At 37.9% G+C, this 16,813-nt stretch overlaps 1 protein-coding gene and 1 pseudogene across 1 annotated transcript; one reads left to right on the top strand and one right to left on the bottom strand.

The window, feature by feature from the left end:
- Window positions 1-3,705: 3,705 nt before the first annotated feature.
- On the bottom strand, window positions 3,706-5,203 carry htr1aa (5-hydroxytryptamine (serotonin) receptor 1A a). The gene has a single exon (XM_016533969.1). It carries the CDS (start codon window positions 5,131-5,133, stop codon window positions 3,925-3,927), a length of 1,209 nt encoding a protein of 402 aa, XP_016389455.1. The 5' UTR covers window positions 5,134-5,203; the 3' UTR covers window positions 3,706-3,924.
- A 2,388-nt stretch (window positions 5,204-7,591) lies between these two features.
- On the top strand, window positions 7,592-16,236 carry LOC107724874 (E3 ubiquitin-protein ligase RNF180-like; annotated as a pseudogene).
- Window positions 16,237-16,813: the final 577 nt, after the last annotated feature.

Below are 16,813 nucleotides of genomic sequence, written 5' to 3'. Positions count from 1 at the left end.
ATCTGTCTATTTAATGAACTAGCTTGCATTCTGTTTCTTTTTGAATAAATGTTGTCATGATCCCAGCGGAGGACTTTTGATCCCATAAAGCTCTTTGGTTTGACCCTCTCCAAAACCAACACTGAAACAGAAGCTGAAGTGACTGAGATAATGACTCGCTAAACATGCATTAGCGTGAACTCATCTTTACATTAGGGCCTTTCACTTTAACAGCCTTAAAAGGAGTTTGTTATCATCCCTTTTGTAAATAAACCCCTCTAAAATTAGCTCACTGAAATACTATAATGCAGCATTTGATAAAAGATATTGAAAGTGCCATTGGGAGAGATCAATGCATTGTATAATTATTCATTATTTTCAAAAGAGCCTAGCTTATAGCCTAGTTTATACTGTATATTATTATATATTTATATTGTTATGTTGTTTTGTATTTTTATATTATTTATCATAACATTTTTAATAGATTGCAAAAAATACACTACTGTTCAAACTTCAAGGTCAGTAAGATTTTTTTGAGAAAAAAAAGTTAATGCTGTAATTCAGCAAGGGAGCATTAAATTGCTCAAAAGTGACATTTATAATGTTACAAATGAATTCTGTTTCAAATAAATGCTGTTCTTTTGAACTTTTTTATTCATCAAAAATCCTTGAAAAAAATGATCATGGTTCCCAAAAAACATTAAAGTAGTACAACTGTTTCTTAAACACCAAATCAGCATATTAGAGTGCTTTCTAAAGTATCATGTGACACTGAAGACTTTGCCATCATAGGGATAAATATTACAATAGAAGTTATTATAAAATATAATATTTAACAGTATTACAGTTTTTACTGTATTTTTCATCAAATAACAGCCTTGGTCACCATAAGAATGATCTTTCAAAAACATTAAACATTCTTATCGACCCCAAACTTTAACCTACACTAGCCTGAATTGTAAAGGAATTAAACATCCATTCGAGCAGCTGATTTTTTATTTATTTTTTATGTAGAATAATGTGTTGATTTTAGATGTCCTTTTAGAAGCGCTCAACAAGGTCATGTGCTACAATCCAGAGATTCAACACTGCGTTTGTTTTTATCGCAACTTATCGTACAGATACAGCTTGTTATACTAATTGCATATGCTTTCAACATGCTATTCAGCAGGGGAAGATCCAACGGAGCTTAAGTGCAAGGAAGTTATTGACAATATCTCACTTTTTTGAATGAAAGAAAGAAAGAAATGACAAACGAACAGCTTAATCTCTTCTTAATACTCCAAAGCAAAGGTCAGCTGAGTAACTAACAGCCACATTAAAAAACTAGCTGTCTCTAGACTGAGACTTTCCTCAGAAGATAAGAGTGACTTCAAAATGTTCTTTCACTGTCATTCAGCCTCACAAATAGTTGTATCAAGGTTAGAATGACCTTGCGAATGTTCCTCGTGGTCATTTCAATTTACTCCAGGGCACAAAAAGGAAGAAATACATATTGTGCCTTTCCCCTATAGTTTCCAATCAAGCCAAAGTTAGTGGCTGGCCATTTATAACTGACACGAGGGCATGACCACTGTCATGAGAAGTGCTGGTACATTTAAAAAAAATGTCACAAGTGAAAATGGGTCAAATTAGTTCATGGGCCCTTTATGTGCTAAAGGAGTGAGTCAGCAAAATTTCCCTCCTACAGAGGATATTGCAGAGAGTGCTTTGTGTTCGTTCACAATATCCATTGTCATGTTATCAATGCTGTCAGCTCCTCCAAACGTCCTCGTCACATGGCAGTGTGTCAGTAAAACAGCGCGGTTACAAATGTAGGGGGGAAAGGTAAATCATAAACATTACGTTGAGTATTTTTCATTTATCTTTTCTGACATTTATATTTTGCCAGGGTTCTGTGTGGGCAGAGCCTTAGGATGTTATTTGAATAACATTTCTGCACCATTGCCTCTCCCAGCACACTGTGCATGTGGCCACTGACTTGATACATTGAAAATGTCACTGGAAGTGGAGGAGGTTTATAAGCTATAGGACTAGCTTTAAAGAATTAAACATCTGGAGACACATGTAAAAGATGTTTGGGGTGACATAAGCCAATTCAATTTACCAGAGGAGGTCTGTATCGATAGCTGAAATCATTTTATTTGCCTTCGATTTTAAAGGAACAGTTCACCCAAAAATGTAAATGTACTCACCCTGAAGTCATCCAAGATGTTGAAGAGTTTATTTCTTCATCTGAACAGATTTGGAGAAACTTAGTAGCATTACATAACTTGCTCACCAATGAATCCTCTGTAGTGAATGGGTGCCGTCAGAATGAGAGTCCAAACAGATGATAAAACATCACAATAACATCACAACAGGACTGTAGTCCATCAATTAACAATTAACAACTTTTCCACGACATTCTAATTTATTGAGATGCACCTGTATACCAGTCCATAATTCATAATGATGCTTCCTTCAGTGTAAAAGCCCATACCTTTTGACCTTTCACATCAAAATCTACCAACATATTTGTTTAGAACTGTTTTAGACTGCTTTGGCTTGTAAATGGTGCTTGTTGTGCTTATATTTCTCTTATGATTCAGATAAAATGACTTTTTCACTGAAACAAGAAATATTATGAACAGAGGACTCGTGTTTTGGCTGAAAGTAATGGTTTGAAGTTAAAAACGTCTTAACGATTGGATTTGTTTCTTACAAACACGCAGCTTCACATTCGATTTGATTCACAGGATGTTAATTGATGGATAGGAGTCCTGTGGATTATTGTGATGTTTTTATCAGCTGTTTGGACTCTCATTCTGACGGCACCCATTCACTGATCCATTGGAGAGCAAGTGATGTAATGCTAAATTTCTCCAAATCGCCAAAGAAATAAACTCATCTACATTGTGGATGACCTGAGGGTGAGTAAATTTTCATCAATTTTTAATTTTTGGGTGAACTATTCCTATTAGGCTCTTTAAAACATTTGAGAACAAACATAAGGGTTTTCATTTTTAATCACTTGAACTGGTTTACGGGTTCTAAGTGACTTTTTAATGCAGCGTGGCAAGGCTGCAGTATTAGAGGAACAAAGGCCCAATGGGTAATGGCCTAGCTGTGCCTGAGGCAAACTGATCGTTGCGTACTCTCTGCCTCTCTGATACTAACCGTCACTGACATTTAACACACGCTTTATATTGCTTTATTATCTAAGTGCACCTATTTGAATGCTAATTAAATATTTTTGGCTTACCTAGATGCCAAATGAAAAAGAATATAATCCTTTCAGGGAGGTTGCATTATACTGTCATACTAACTTGTATTTAAATGTAATTTATATTTTTGTTCATGACTTTGTTAAATTATACACCTGAACAGTGTGTGGTTAACCACGTGATTTTTTTTCTTTCCAACCTCATTAAAGAGCCCCATCCCACCCCAAATGCAATGATTCAAATACAGTCCATTTTTATGATCTAGATTTATGTTTTATTTCAAGGTACTTCCAGTCAGTCCATGTCATATAAGAAAACTGCTGAAAATAAATAGAAATGAGAAATGGTTTCACATTACATTTTTCTACATAAATGATCTGCTGGATCTTGACATCTCTGTGTGCTTACAATCCCACCACAGCTCCCTGCTCGGAGAAAGGTGGCTTTCATCATATTCAGTCAAATAAAAACTTTTTTTTGTTTGTTTAAGGGCTTTATTATTGAATGCACACAGCTGGTCTGAGAGTCCTGGTCTAATCTGAATCCATCCAGTTGTATATGCACTTTTTTTTTTTGTGGTGGAAGCAGATAGACTTCACAGATTAACAAATACACAAGGACAGAGCTCTACCTCTTCTTGTGCTGTACTGTCCCGCACTGGGTCCGTTCGTATTAATGCCTTTAGAGCAGTTCTTTAACAATCAATATCTGCATATTAGCATCCGTTAAACAGCATCGTTCACTGTCTAATGCATTTGCATTTCAAGATCTTCTTGAATGCGTTCTGGAAGTCTTTGTTAAAGTACGCGTATATGATGGGGTTCAAAAGTGAGTTGGAGTATCCGAGCCAGTTAATGACCGCCCTCAACCACTCAGGCATGAAACAGTCTTGACAGAAAGGCAAAACAAGCGCCACGATGAAGAAGGGCAGCCAGCAGAAAATGAACGTGCCCATAATGATTCCCAGAGTCTTGACCGTTTTGCGCTCTCTGGCCAGAGCCACTTTGCGCTTCGCTTCCGTGTTTTTCTCGTTTCTGCTCTCGAAGCACGGCTGAGGGTTGTTGGGCAGGCTCAGGTGGTTTCTGGAGACGGTCTGAACTTCTGTAATCTCGAACGACTCTCCGTCGTCCGAGTGTTTCAGCGCTCCGTTTACGCAGGAGCCCGGCTGCGGCTCCACGCTTCGCCTCCAAGTTTTGCTCACCTCGCCGTTCGCTTTCCTCGGGAACAACGCCGGAGACACCGCCAGGCATTTGTCCGCGATTTTAGCTTTCTCGGTTTTCTTCACGGTTTTCCTTATGCGAAACCTCGCCGCTCGGAATATCCGCCCGTAGAGGACCAGCATGAGGATGAGGGGGATGTAGAAAGCTCCAAAAGTTGAGTAGATGGTGTACCCGTGGTCTTGGCTGATTGTGCACGCGTCGGGATCTGCACGGTCCTCTGGTTTCCTCCAGCCCAACATGGGAGGAATGGAAATGGAAAATCCTATTAGCCAGGTGAGGCTGATCAAGATAGCCGCTCGTCTCGGGGTCCTTTTATTCACATAGTCTATGGGATCGGTGATGGCCCAGTATCTATCCAAAGCGATTGCGCACAGGTGCAGGATGGAAGAGGTGCAGCACAACACGTCTAGAGAGATGAATATATCACACATCTCCTGTCCCAAAGTCCATTTGTTCAGAACCTGATACAGGGCTGCCATGGGTAGCACTAGAACCGACACCATGAGGTCTGTGACGGCCAGGGAGCCGATGAGATAGTTGGCCACATTCTGAAGCGATCTCTCCAAGGCGATGGCAGCGATGACACACGCGTTTCCCAATATGGCAAACAAAATTAACGCGGCCAGGAAAAGCGAGCCGATTATTTGGTAACTCAAAGCAACTTCGCTAACTGTCGTCGCGTTCCCGCTCCAGTCTTGGCTTTCTGTGGTGTTGTTGTAACTCTCCATGGTGAGAGCGGTCACTCAGAGACAGTCCCTCGCGCCGGTCACCTCGCTGCTCTGAAGACGCATGGCGGGCTCCGGGCTCAGGAAGTGCCGCACGCTCGAGCTGCTATCATTGGCGCCCAGTGACGAAGTGAATTCATTTATACGGGTCGTGCTAAGTGCGTCAGAGATGGCTGAGGAGAGGTTGGCGCGCGCTCTTTGCAGAGCGGCCGTGCAAGCTTTACAGCAGGGCAAAGTTGTCCTTTCGGATGTGCAGTGTTCTAGTACAATATGTTTTGAGATATTCAACAGTTGCTGTTTTGAAAGTTGCGCAGGCAAATTCAACAACGTGCTGCGTCTGGTAAATTGTTTCTTAGTTACTTGTTATGCTGACAAAGGCACATTTTCTGCAAACATGTTGTATGAAGATCGATTTTATTAAATTTCTTCACACAGCCATCTGAAACGTTTTTATTTGTTTATTATTTTGCAGTGAAACAGTCCTTTCACTCTTTCAACCAATTAGATTTTCGTTGCAGATAAAGAAAATCAGCTTGAAATCTGAAACTTGAGTTTGAGTTTAATTGTTGGAAATAAAGATAATTATGACGAAATGATAAAAAAAATACAGTGCATATAGCTAGATCTGATGAATAATTAAAAATGTGTATACAAATAGTGTCATAGGCTATTATATGATCATTAGACTCTAAAAAAGTCGTAACCTGCAATTGTTGCCTTAATGAGCTATTTTTACCTGTTTTGATTAATAAAAAATGAGTTTTGCTTATATTAATGTACTTAGGTTGATTCAGTGATGCTAAATAATATTTTTTGATTGGAATAATAGGCTACCAGTTAATTTAGAACCATTTTTAGGTTACCATTTTTTTCAGTAATATATCATGACAGTAATCATGTTTTGAATATCACAAACCTTTTGATGATTATCAGATTTATTGTAAAAGTGTACTCTATAGGTCTATGACTTTTGTTGCAGAGATGCGACGGGAAAATGCACTTTCAGCACCGCGGACAGTTCCATGAGTTCCCCAGAACGGAAATCTGCTGCCATCTGGTGAGAACATGGCAAAAAGATGAAAGAAAATAATGAGGACGCGTTGTGGAACGAGACCCCTCTTCCCAACGATTCAGATCACGCTTGACTTCATGCAGCATAGACTTTCCTTCTCCCACCTCATTTAATACTGAAAAAGTGCTGGAATATAAATAATATCAATGCTTTTTTTTTTTACTACGGCTATCGCAAAGCCTATCAATATGCATGATTAATAATGAAAAATGTGCGATAACGTGCTTACGTAACCTTACGTAATGCCATTCAACTTGTATGTGTCTTTGAAAACATGCCAAAGTTGTGAGAGGTGTGGAAAAAAAAACGGGAAAAAAAACCTGAGCTCAACGAAAGTTTGCATATATTCAAAACTGTGCAGAGGACAATTAAAGAGACATCACCATTTTACTCTTTATGCCCTTTACTCTGGAGGACATAAGCTAAGACGTTTGTCGCATTAAAAATATATATATTATTCAATATTATCAAAAATAGTATTATTATTATTATTATAAACGTATTATTCATTTCTTTGCTTGCCATTAAGAGTTTAGATATCTTTCACTGTTTTACATGTATCTTTTATCTGTTTCCAACAATGAAGTTGAAAAAATTCAATATTCAATAACCGAATAATTAAGATAATAATATCACAACTGAATAATCTATTAATGGTTGGAATTTATGCAATGTGTTTTGTTTAAAATAATTTTGCATTAACTTATAACTGATTTAACATTTTCTTGAAATGACCTACAAAAAAAATCCATATTAACAACTATTTTGTTATCCACTGTAAAATATCATTACATTTGAAAAAGATATCATTAAAATATACATACATTTTAAAATATTTTAATATGAATTAAATATTAAGAATATATTAATAATTATATTAATATGATATAATATTTAATTCAAATTATAATTGTTTAAATAAAATAATCGTTTAAAACTTGCCCTTCTAACTATGGGGGGAAAAAAAGAAAAATGAAGCGTCAAGTAGAAGCCACACATGCAAATTGTATAAAATGACCACAGATTTCGTTTCAGTCAGCGTGACTGTCATATTCTCATATGCTGCCGATTGTTCAGACAGAAAAAGAGCTGATGGTGTCTGTTGAAAAAGGTTGGTCTAGTTATTTCACCTAATTTTGCCACCCTTATAACACAATGCATGCATTGTGGGTTGTTTGAATTCTATAGGCCCCCAGAGACAATCGGGTCGCTGAACTGCCACTATTTAGGGGGCTTTACCTTTGTCAACAGTGCAAAATACCTCAGGGGGCCAGTATGTTCCTGTTCACCTCTTCAACAATGAACTCAAATGTTTCCTGGCCTGCTGTAGAGTTGGGCACAGTGGGGTGGGGGGGTGTTTCGGTTCAACAGTGAGTTGTCCGATTTAAGATGGACTCACATGGAGAAGAGGACCTTGGGCGCACGGCGGAGGCCCTGTGTTTGGAGGTCAGGCCTCTGCAGAAGGCCAAACTTGGAGCCAGACTAGCCCACAGGAAGACGTTCAGTCTGGACTATACAAATGCCCACCGGGAGGCTCATTACAGGGGGCAAAACTCTCCACGAGGATACTCTGATCTGCACTTTCCAGACTGTGATCTCCAGGCAGGGCATATGCTGAGGTCCACAGCCAGCCAGCAGGCCTCCACTTCCCCATGCCATAGAACAAGCCCTCCTCCCTATAGCAGGACTGTGATGCTTTCGAGGAGGTCTGATCTAGAACCTGTTAGATCAGATATTATTAGAGGCTCACGAATCCCTCACGAGGATCAGGAAGCGGGCGGCTCCTTCAACCGCAGAGATCCTCTGATGTCTCTCAGCAGCTCTGAGGAGGAACAGGAGGCTGGAGAACAGGCTGGCAGAGCTCCAGCAGGGCTCAGCGTGGCTTCATCCCTGCTTACACCCACTCCCACTGGGGAACGCAGGCTGGGTAAGAGAGAGAGGAAGCGACTGAAGAGCCTGAGGAGGAGACAGAGGAGGAGAGAGAGCCAGCAGCAGGAGAACGTGCAGGTGAAACAGAAACGCAATCAAGCATGTTGTCTGAGCTGTAAAAGGACCGAAGCTTTTCTGTCAGAATATTAGCTCTTTTCAGCTGCATTTCTAGAGACGCGAACACTGACAGCAAATGAAGATAAGAAGAACTTATTTGCAATTGTTAAGTCTCTGTCAAATGTGATACAAATGAAAAAGTCAAACAATGCAACAAATTAAAGACAATATTCTATGAAGTTATAATATTTTATGTTAATTTACAGCCAAAGATTAAATTATTATAGAATAAATAACTTGTCTAGTTAATAAATAAAATTGATTTAATTGATTTATCATCAGCTTTTCAAGTGTGATGGAAAGACTAATCATTAAATAAGTAATAATGTAAAATTAAAATAAATTATTTTATAATGAAAACTCAAAATGAAAAACGTAAAAAAATTAATGAAATATTTAATATTTTATTTCATGAGTTTATGTTGATGCTGCATGTTTATTGTCTATATTTGCTACATATTTCTACAAGACCTTACATATAATATAAGGTATGTTATATAATACCTATAGTCAGCAAATGCTGTTATAAATGTTTACTGGCTTGGTTAAAATGGCATCAGGGGACTACGGTATTACTTTTATGATAAATATAAAACCTAAAACAAGACAACGCAAATAAATATAAAACAGTTAAAACAAGACAATGCAATTATCACCCAGAAAAGCACCAAACTAGTAAAAGAGCTGGATGAGAGGAAACCTAGAGGAAAACAAGTAACTTTGATTTGCAGAAATAATAATACTAATAATATATTACTTTTATGATTTTGCTGCCGTGTTTGCCTTGTTTCTAGACTGATTGTTTTCTACATTGTAACAGACTATTTTTCTTCAAATATATTTTTCAAATTACTCTTTCATGTTGAGGTTTATTTTGCGATAATGGTCAACTGGCTGTACATCATTTCTTATATATTCATATATTCTTATGTTATTCATTACTTCCTTTTTTCTCTAGCACATTATAAAGCTGAATGATCACCCACAGATCATTAATTCAGAATTTATAATTTTCCAGCAGAGGGCATCTTTCAACAATCAACAGGTTCTGCATTAGTGATTCTGAATTCACTGCAATAAACTCATCAGCATTAATGCTCACTCTATCATTGATGTAAAATTTCAATTAACACCAAATTAAAGATTTAAAATGATTGTAAAAATTCAAATGTAGTTCTCTTCGCAATGATTCTGATTATCCTTTAATGCACAACACCCCAAAGTGTCTCCTATGAAATCAAAACCCACAGAAGACAGCTCTTAAAAAGTGGTTTTCTTTCCTGGTTTTGGTCTGATTATTAGTACTCATTGTCAATTTGTCATTGTACACAGTCTAGAAGTGGGGTGGGTTGTGATTTGGCAGATGAAGTAAGGACCCTTCATAATACAGTGCCGAGAAAGAGAAATCCTACATTTTCATTTCTCTGGTAATAATTCTGGTTGTAGGCTGTATATTTTCCCTTTGGAGTGCACACACTTCAAGGGTGACATACCATATCAATTAAAACACTGTAAATGCTCTCATGTCCATTTACATAAAAGAGGATGGGTTTTGACTTTATTTTAGGCACTAACAGATTCCATGTGAGATGTTGATGTTAGGATTCTGGTGTCCACAGGAAGCGTTTCTGGGTTGTCAAGTGGGATGTGGAGGCTTTTATGAGATGTGTATTTGGTGATAATGACACACCTAGGGAACAAGGGGCATGGGCCCCTCTCCCATGGGTGGGAGAGCTGTGATTATGCAGACAGGCCCTGTGCACCAGACATGTGTGGGACACAACACCCCTGAGGGCTGCCTGTGGCACAATCCAAAACAGGACAGTTCAGGGAATCTTACTGTGTTTGACAGTCCAACAAGTCAAGTCAAAACACTGTTTATATGAGCCATCAGCATAACACTGCAAGCAATGCTCCCTAGTAAATGTGAAGCTCAGCAGATTGTTGAGTTTAATAGCAGCACTGAGTCATCTCTTCTGCTCTCTCACTCTGCTGAAGAGCTCTACAGGGAACCCATCTAGCAGCAGTGAGGATGAGGAGCTGCCCAACCGGGATCGTGAAGGCTATATCTGTGCTGTGTGTCTGGATGTCTACTTCAGTCCCTACATGTGCCATCCCTGCAGCCACGTCTTCTGTGAGCCTTGTCTGCGGACGCTGGCCAAGAACTGCCCCACCAACACACCCTGTCCATTGTGCAGAACCACCATAACACATGTCTTCTTCCAGAAATGTTTGTTTCAGAAGAAAGGCATCTTACATTTTCTGTTGTCTTTTTGCAAATGTGAGTAGTAGTACTAGTAGTAATAATAATAATAATAGTTGTAAATTTCAGGAATATCTTTGGGAATTTGACAAAAACAGCTAACATAATTTGTTGTTGTTATTTTTGTTGTTGCTGTTGTTGTAGATGTTGATGATGATCTTTTTGGGAATTTGTCAAAGAAGTTACCCAAGAGTTAGAAATAAAATAAAATAAAAAGCTACTAATATTATTTTTTTAATAATTTATTATTATTATTATTATTATTGTTGTTGTTGTTGTTGTGATTCATCAAAGAGTTTGCAAAAGCAGCTAATAATAATATTTTTATTATTTGTTATTGTTGTGATTTTTGTAATCCTATTTGGGAATTGTTGTTGTTGTTGTTGATGATGATGTTGTTGTTGTTTTTTTATCTTTTTGGGAATTTGTTAAAGTTACCCAAGAGTTTAAAAAAACACACACACAACTTTAGCTAATAAAAAAGAATAATAAAAATAACTAGTTAATGGAAAATCTACTAATATTATTTTTTATAATGTATTATTATTATTATTGTTGTTGTTGTTTTTGTTATTATTGTGATTTGTCAAATATGTCACAAAAACAGATGATAATAATATTTTTCATCATTATTTATTGTTGTGATTTTTTTTGTAATCTTATTTGGGAATTTGTCAAAAACAGCTAATAATAATAACATTATTATTGTTGTTAAATATTACTGTTGTTATTATTAGTAATAATACTTTTTTTTTTTTTCTCCAGCTCAAAGGAACTCCGTAAATATGCAAACAAATAATGTTGAACAGAGTGTAAACAAAAAAGGTTAGCAAGGAAAGAAGCAATGCATAAAATGAAATAACATCAAAAGAGGGAAATGAGCAAAACAAAACAAAAGAGCACAACAGATCTCTTCACTTTGTAGTCCTGAAACCCTGAAGACAATTAGGATTTACAAGCAATCGATTTCCTCTGGAATTTCCTATGGGTTTAGATAGCAGTTTAGATTTGTGAGTAAAACGAGGTCTGGGGTTCACATTACTTCAAGAGATTTTCACATTATTTTCAACAACATAAAATACACACAGTCATACCTCAGCCTGAATTTTTAAACCTTTATGTGCAAAGAAAAGAACATTGCAATAATCAAGACATGCAGTGATAATGGACAAAAGCATCTCTATGGCTAAGGATGTGGCAGAGAGATATGTTATGAAGATATGAAATGGCAATTCTAACTAATGTGGAACTAATGTGGGCTTCAAATGTAAGGGAAGGATCAAATGTAACATCCTTCCCTCAGTGAGCGTGATTTCACCAAGTACAACATGTTCCTGGATCAACATCCTTGTTGATCCTGGTACAACATTCCAATCAACCAATCAGAATAGAGATATAACTTTTCAGGAAATATCTGTTTTAGGCTTATGATCAGGGTTAGGTGCTTCTACACCCTTGTTAATCAGCTATCATTTCCCACAGATTTTAGGAATAAATTATGGGTAGGGTTAGGTTTAGGGGTAGGGATTGGGTCAAGTCTATATTTTTGGACATTAATGTTGATCCAGGATCATCAAAAGATGTTGATCCAGGAACATGTCTTACTTGGCAAAATCACGGCGACCCCTTCCCTCACATTACGGACATTTTTAGTGGGAGTGAGCGCCTACATTTTTCAGACACTTTGGTTCTGGAAGTACTTTTACCATTTATGTTGTCCATAGGGATTTCAAAACATTTTTACCAGCTCTGAGATTGAATTTTTTATTTATTATCTTTTTTCTTTTCTTTTTAATAAGAGTGTTCTGAATATTTGATGGCATCATATACACTGTAAAAAAAATATTGTGAATATAGTATGTAGTTGTATTGTGTATACAGGTGCATCTCAATAAATTAGAATGTCGTGGAAAAGTTCATTTATTTCAGTAATTCAACTCAAATTGCGAAACTTGTGTATTAAATAAATTCAATGCACACAAACTGAAGTAGTTTAAGTCTTTGGTTCTTTTAATTGTGATGATTTTGGCTCACATTTAACAAAAACCCACCAACTCACTATCTCAACAAATTAGAATACTCCATAAGACCAATAAAAAAAACATTTTTAGTGAATTGTTGGCCTTCTGGAAAGTATGTTCATTTACTGTACATGTACTCAATAACTTGGTAGGGTCTCCTTCTGCTTTAATTACTGCCTCAATTCGGCGTAGCATGGAGGTGATCAGTTTGTGGCACTACTGAGGTGGTATGGAAGCCCAGGTTTCTTTGACAGCGGCCTTCAGCTCATCTGCATTTTTTGATCTCTTGTTTCTCATTTTCCTCTTGACAATACCCCATAGATTCTCTATGGGGTTCAGGTCTGGTGAGTTTGCTGGCCACTCAAGCACACCAACACCATGGTCATTTAACCAACTTTTGGTGCTTTTGGCAGTGTGGGCAGGTGCCAAATCCTGCTGGAAAATGAAATCAGCATCTTCAAAAAACTGGTCAGCAGAAGGAAGCATGAAGTGCTCCAAAAGTTTCTTGGTAAACGGGTGCAGTGACGTTGGTTTTCAAAAAACACAATGGACCAACACCAGCAGATAACATTGCACCCCAAATCATCACAGACTGTGGAAACTTAACACTGGACTTCAAGCAACTTGGGCTATGAGCTTCTCCACCCTTCCTCCAGACTCTAGGACCTTGGTTTCCAAATGAAATACAAAACTTGCTCTCATCTGAAAAAAGGACTTTGGACCACTGGGCAACAGTCCAGTTCTTCTTCTCCTTAGCCCAGGTAAGACGCCTCTGACGTTGTCTGTGGTTCAGGAGTGGCTTAACAAGAGGAATACGACAACTGTAGCCAAATTCCTTGACACGTCTGTGTGTGGTGGCTCTTGATGCCTTGACCCCAGCCTCAGTCCATTCCTTGTGAAGTTCACTCAAATTCTTGAATCGATTTTGCTTGACAATCCTCATAAGGCTGCGGTTCTCTCGGTTGGTTGTGCATCTTTTTCTTCCACACCTTTTCCTTCCACTCAACTTTCTGTTAACATGCTTGGATACAGCACTCTGTGAACAGCCAGCTTCTTTGGCAATGAATGTTTGTGGCTTACCCTCCTTGTGAAGGGTAAGTACGTCTGACGTTTTTCTTTAAAATTAGCATTTCTTTCTGGCTACTATGTATAGGTATCTATGTAAGTACTGGTACTTCTGAATGGGTTGAGGCTGGGAATTAGTGCATTTGAATATAGTGCATATATAGGTGCATCTCAATAAATTAGAATGTCGTGGAAAAGTTTATTTATTTCAGTAATTCAACTCAAATTGTGAAACTTGTGTATTAAATAAATTCAATGCACACAGATTGAAGTAGTTTAAGTCTTTGGTTCTTTTAATTGTGATGATTTTGGTTCACATTTAACAAAAACCCACCAATTCACTATCTCAACTAATTAGAATATGGTGACATGCCAATCAGCTAATCAACTCAAAACACCTGCAAAGGTTTCCTGAGCCTTCAAAATGGTCTCTCAGTTTGGTTCACTAGGCTACACAATCATGGGGAAGACTGCTGATCTGACAGTTGTCCAGAAGACAATCATTGACACCCTTCACAAGGAGGGTAAGCCACAAACATTCATTGTCAAAGAAGCTGGCTGTTCACAGAGTGCTGTATCCAAGTATGTTAACAGAAAGTTGAGTGGAAGGAAAAGGTGTGGAAGAAAAAGATGCACAACCAACCGAGAGAACTGCAGCCTTATGAGGATTGTCAAGCAAAATCGATTCAAGAATTTGAGTGAACTTCACAAGGAATGGACTGAGGCTGGGGTCAAGGCATCAAGAGCCACCACACACAGACGTGTCAAGGAATTTGGCTACAGTTGTCGTATTCCTCTTGTTAAGCCACTCCTGAACCACAGACAACGTCAGAGGCGTCTTACCTGGGCTAAGGAGAAGAAGAACTGGACTGTTGCCCAGTGGTCCAAAGTCCTTTTTTCAGATGAGAGCAAGTTTTGTATTTCATTTGGAAACCAAGGTCCTAGAGTCTGGAGGAAGGGTGGAGAAGCTCATAGCCCAAGTTGCTTGAAGTCCAGTGTTAAGTTTCCACAGTCTGTGATGATTTGGGGTGCAATGTCATCTGCTGGTGTTGGTCCATTGTGTTTTTTGAAAACCAACGTCACTGCACCCGTTTACCATTATTCATTTTGGAGCACTTCATGCTTCCTTCTGCTGACCAGCTTTTTGAAGATGCTGATTTTATTTTCCAGCAGGATTTGGCACCTGCCCACACTGCCAAAAGCATCAAAAGTTGGTTAAATGACCATGGTGTTGGTGTGCTTGACTGGCCAGCAAACTCACCAGACCTGAACCCCATAGAGAATCTATGGGGTATTGTCAAGAGGAAAATGAGAAACAAGAGACCAAAAAATGCAGATGAGCTGAAGGCCACTGTCAAAGAAACCTGGGCTTCCATACCACCTCAGCAGTGCCACAAACTGATCCCCTCCATGCCACGCCGAATTGAGGCGGTAATTAAAGCAAAAGGAGCCCCTACCATGTATTGAGTACATGTACAGTAAATGGACATACTTTCCAGAAGGCCAACAATTCATTAAAAATGTTTTTTTTTATTGGTCTTATGGAGTATTCTAATTTGTTGAGATAGTGAGTTGGTGGGTTTTTGTTAAATGTGAGCCAAAATCATCACAATTAAAAGAACCAAAGACTTAAACTACTTCAGTCTGTGTGCATTGAATTTATTTAATACACAAGTTTCACAATTTGAGTTGAATTACTGAAATAAATGAACTTTTCCACGACATTCTAATTTATTGAGATGCACCTGTATATGAAGTTTTACAAGAAAAATTAAGTCTTTCAACTTCAAAATTTCATGTTTAATGCAATGTGTCTTCTTAATTCTTTGTGAAATTTACTACCAATTTCTCAGTGAAAATTGTTTCGACACCAAATTATTTTCACTGTACTATAGTCTTAAAAGGTTTATAGACAACTGTTAAAAATCTGTTTTCTTAATGGCAAAGTGAATGGGATGAAAATGAATTCATTCCAGTTGCACTCTATATGGTTTTTCACAGTGGTTGAGCAGAAATTTGGATCTTATATTGATTTCAAACACTAAAAATGACATGAAATATGACAGAATCTGATCTGAGAAACAAGCTGTATGAGATATGATAAATCCATTTAAAATGAGTCTGGGCTTTCTGGAAGTAATGCCCATGAGCACACTAATGATTCACAGATAAATAAATTCACACATCCCACTCTTCACAGAACTGAACCATACAGCCCGTACATTCTTCCCAAAGGAATACCTGTCTCGGAAGCAGAATTTCCAGAAAGCGGTCTGTGCAAAATGGCCTCTTCCGAGCTGCCGTAAACTGTTTCGAATTTTTGGAGGTCAATCAATTTTTTCATCTATTCCACTTATTTCCCCTTCAGATTCAGTTGTTATTCTTCATATGGTAGTAATGCTTACTGTTCTTTGTCTTGCTCTTTTTTCTCTCCCACTCTCTCTTTCTTAGGCTTTCAAAGGCAGGCAAGTCCAATCGGCAGACGCCAGTTCCCTCACGGGGGCTACCGGCTTGATGCCTTCAACTTTGAGGATGATTCGCATGGCTGGCGATTTGACATGGACATGGTGATCATCTACTCCGTCAACTGGGTCATTGGTTTCATTATCTTCTGCTATTTCTTCTTCCTCTCTTTTTAAAGAGAAGGCACAGGGAAGCTGTCTGCGCTGTTTCAGATCTTTTAGGACAATACAAAAGTCGGGAAGAAGGGAATCACGCACTGCAGCTGTTTCTGGACTATGTGTAGGAAACACCAACCAGTCACAGAGAGAAAATAATTCATACAGAGAGAAAAGAATTCATGCAGCTAAAATTGAGTGTGATGATCCGTTTACTGTAAAGATGAATCATGATTTTTGAGTTTGTGGTTTGCCTAATATCTGTTTGCTTTTAAACAGAATTTTGGCTGACTGCGTGGAGAAGCTTTGCATGGATAATCACAAGTGGACTATTCATTTCACTACAAGTTGTATTCACATGCTGTATTTTCAGGTCTTCTCTAGAGGTTTGTAAACTATCCATAACTACGGGTCAGCTTCTAAACTATTCATAAAATATGCTGAGAATAATAACATATCATTTGTTTTTAACCTTTCTTGCTTGCTTTTACAGCATTTGTAAATTTGCCATAATGGTTATTTGTCTGGTATCAATACCTAATACTCCATTTGTTGTCTTAGATAGACTTTTGCAACACAATATATATAAATAAATAAA

The sequence above is a fragment of the Sinocyclocheilus rhinocerous genome, unplaced genomic scaffold, assembly GCF_001515625.1.
Source record: "Sinocyclocheilus rhinocerous isolate Xijiao unplaced genomic scaffold, SAMN03320098_v1.1 scaffold515, whole genome shotgun sequence".
NCBI lineage: Eukaryota > Metazoa > Chordata > Actinopteri > Cypriniformes > Cyprinidae > Sinocyclocheilus > Sinocyclocheilus rhinocerous.
The sequence above is the reverse complement of the archived record's forward strand: the minus strand, read 5'-3'. Positions and strand labels throughout refer to the sequence as shown.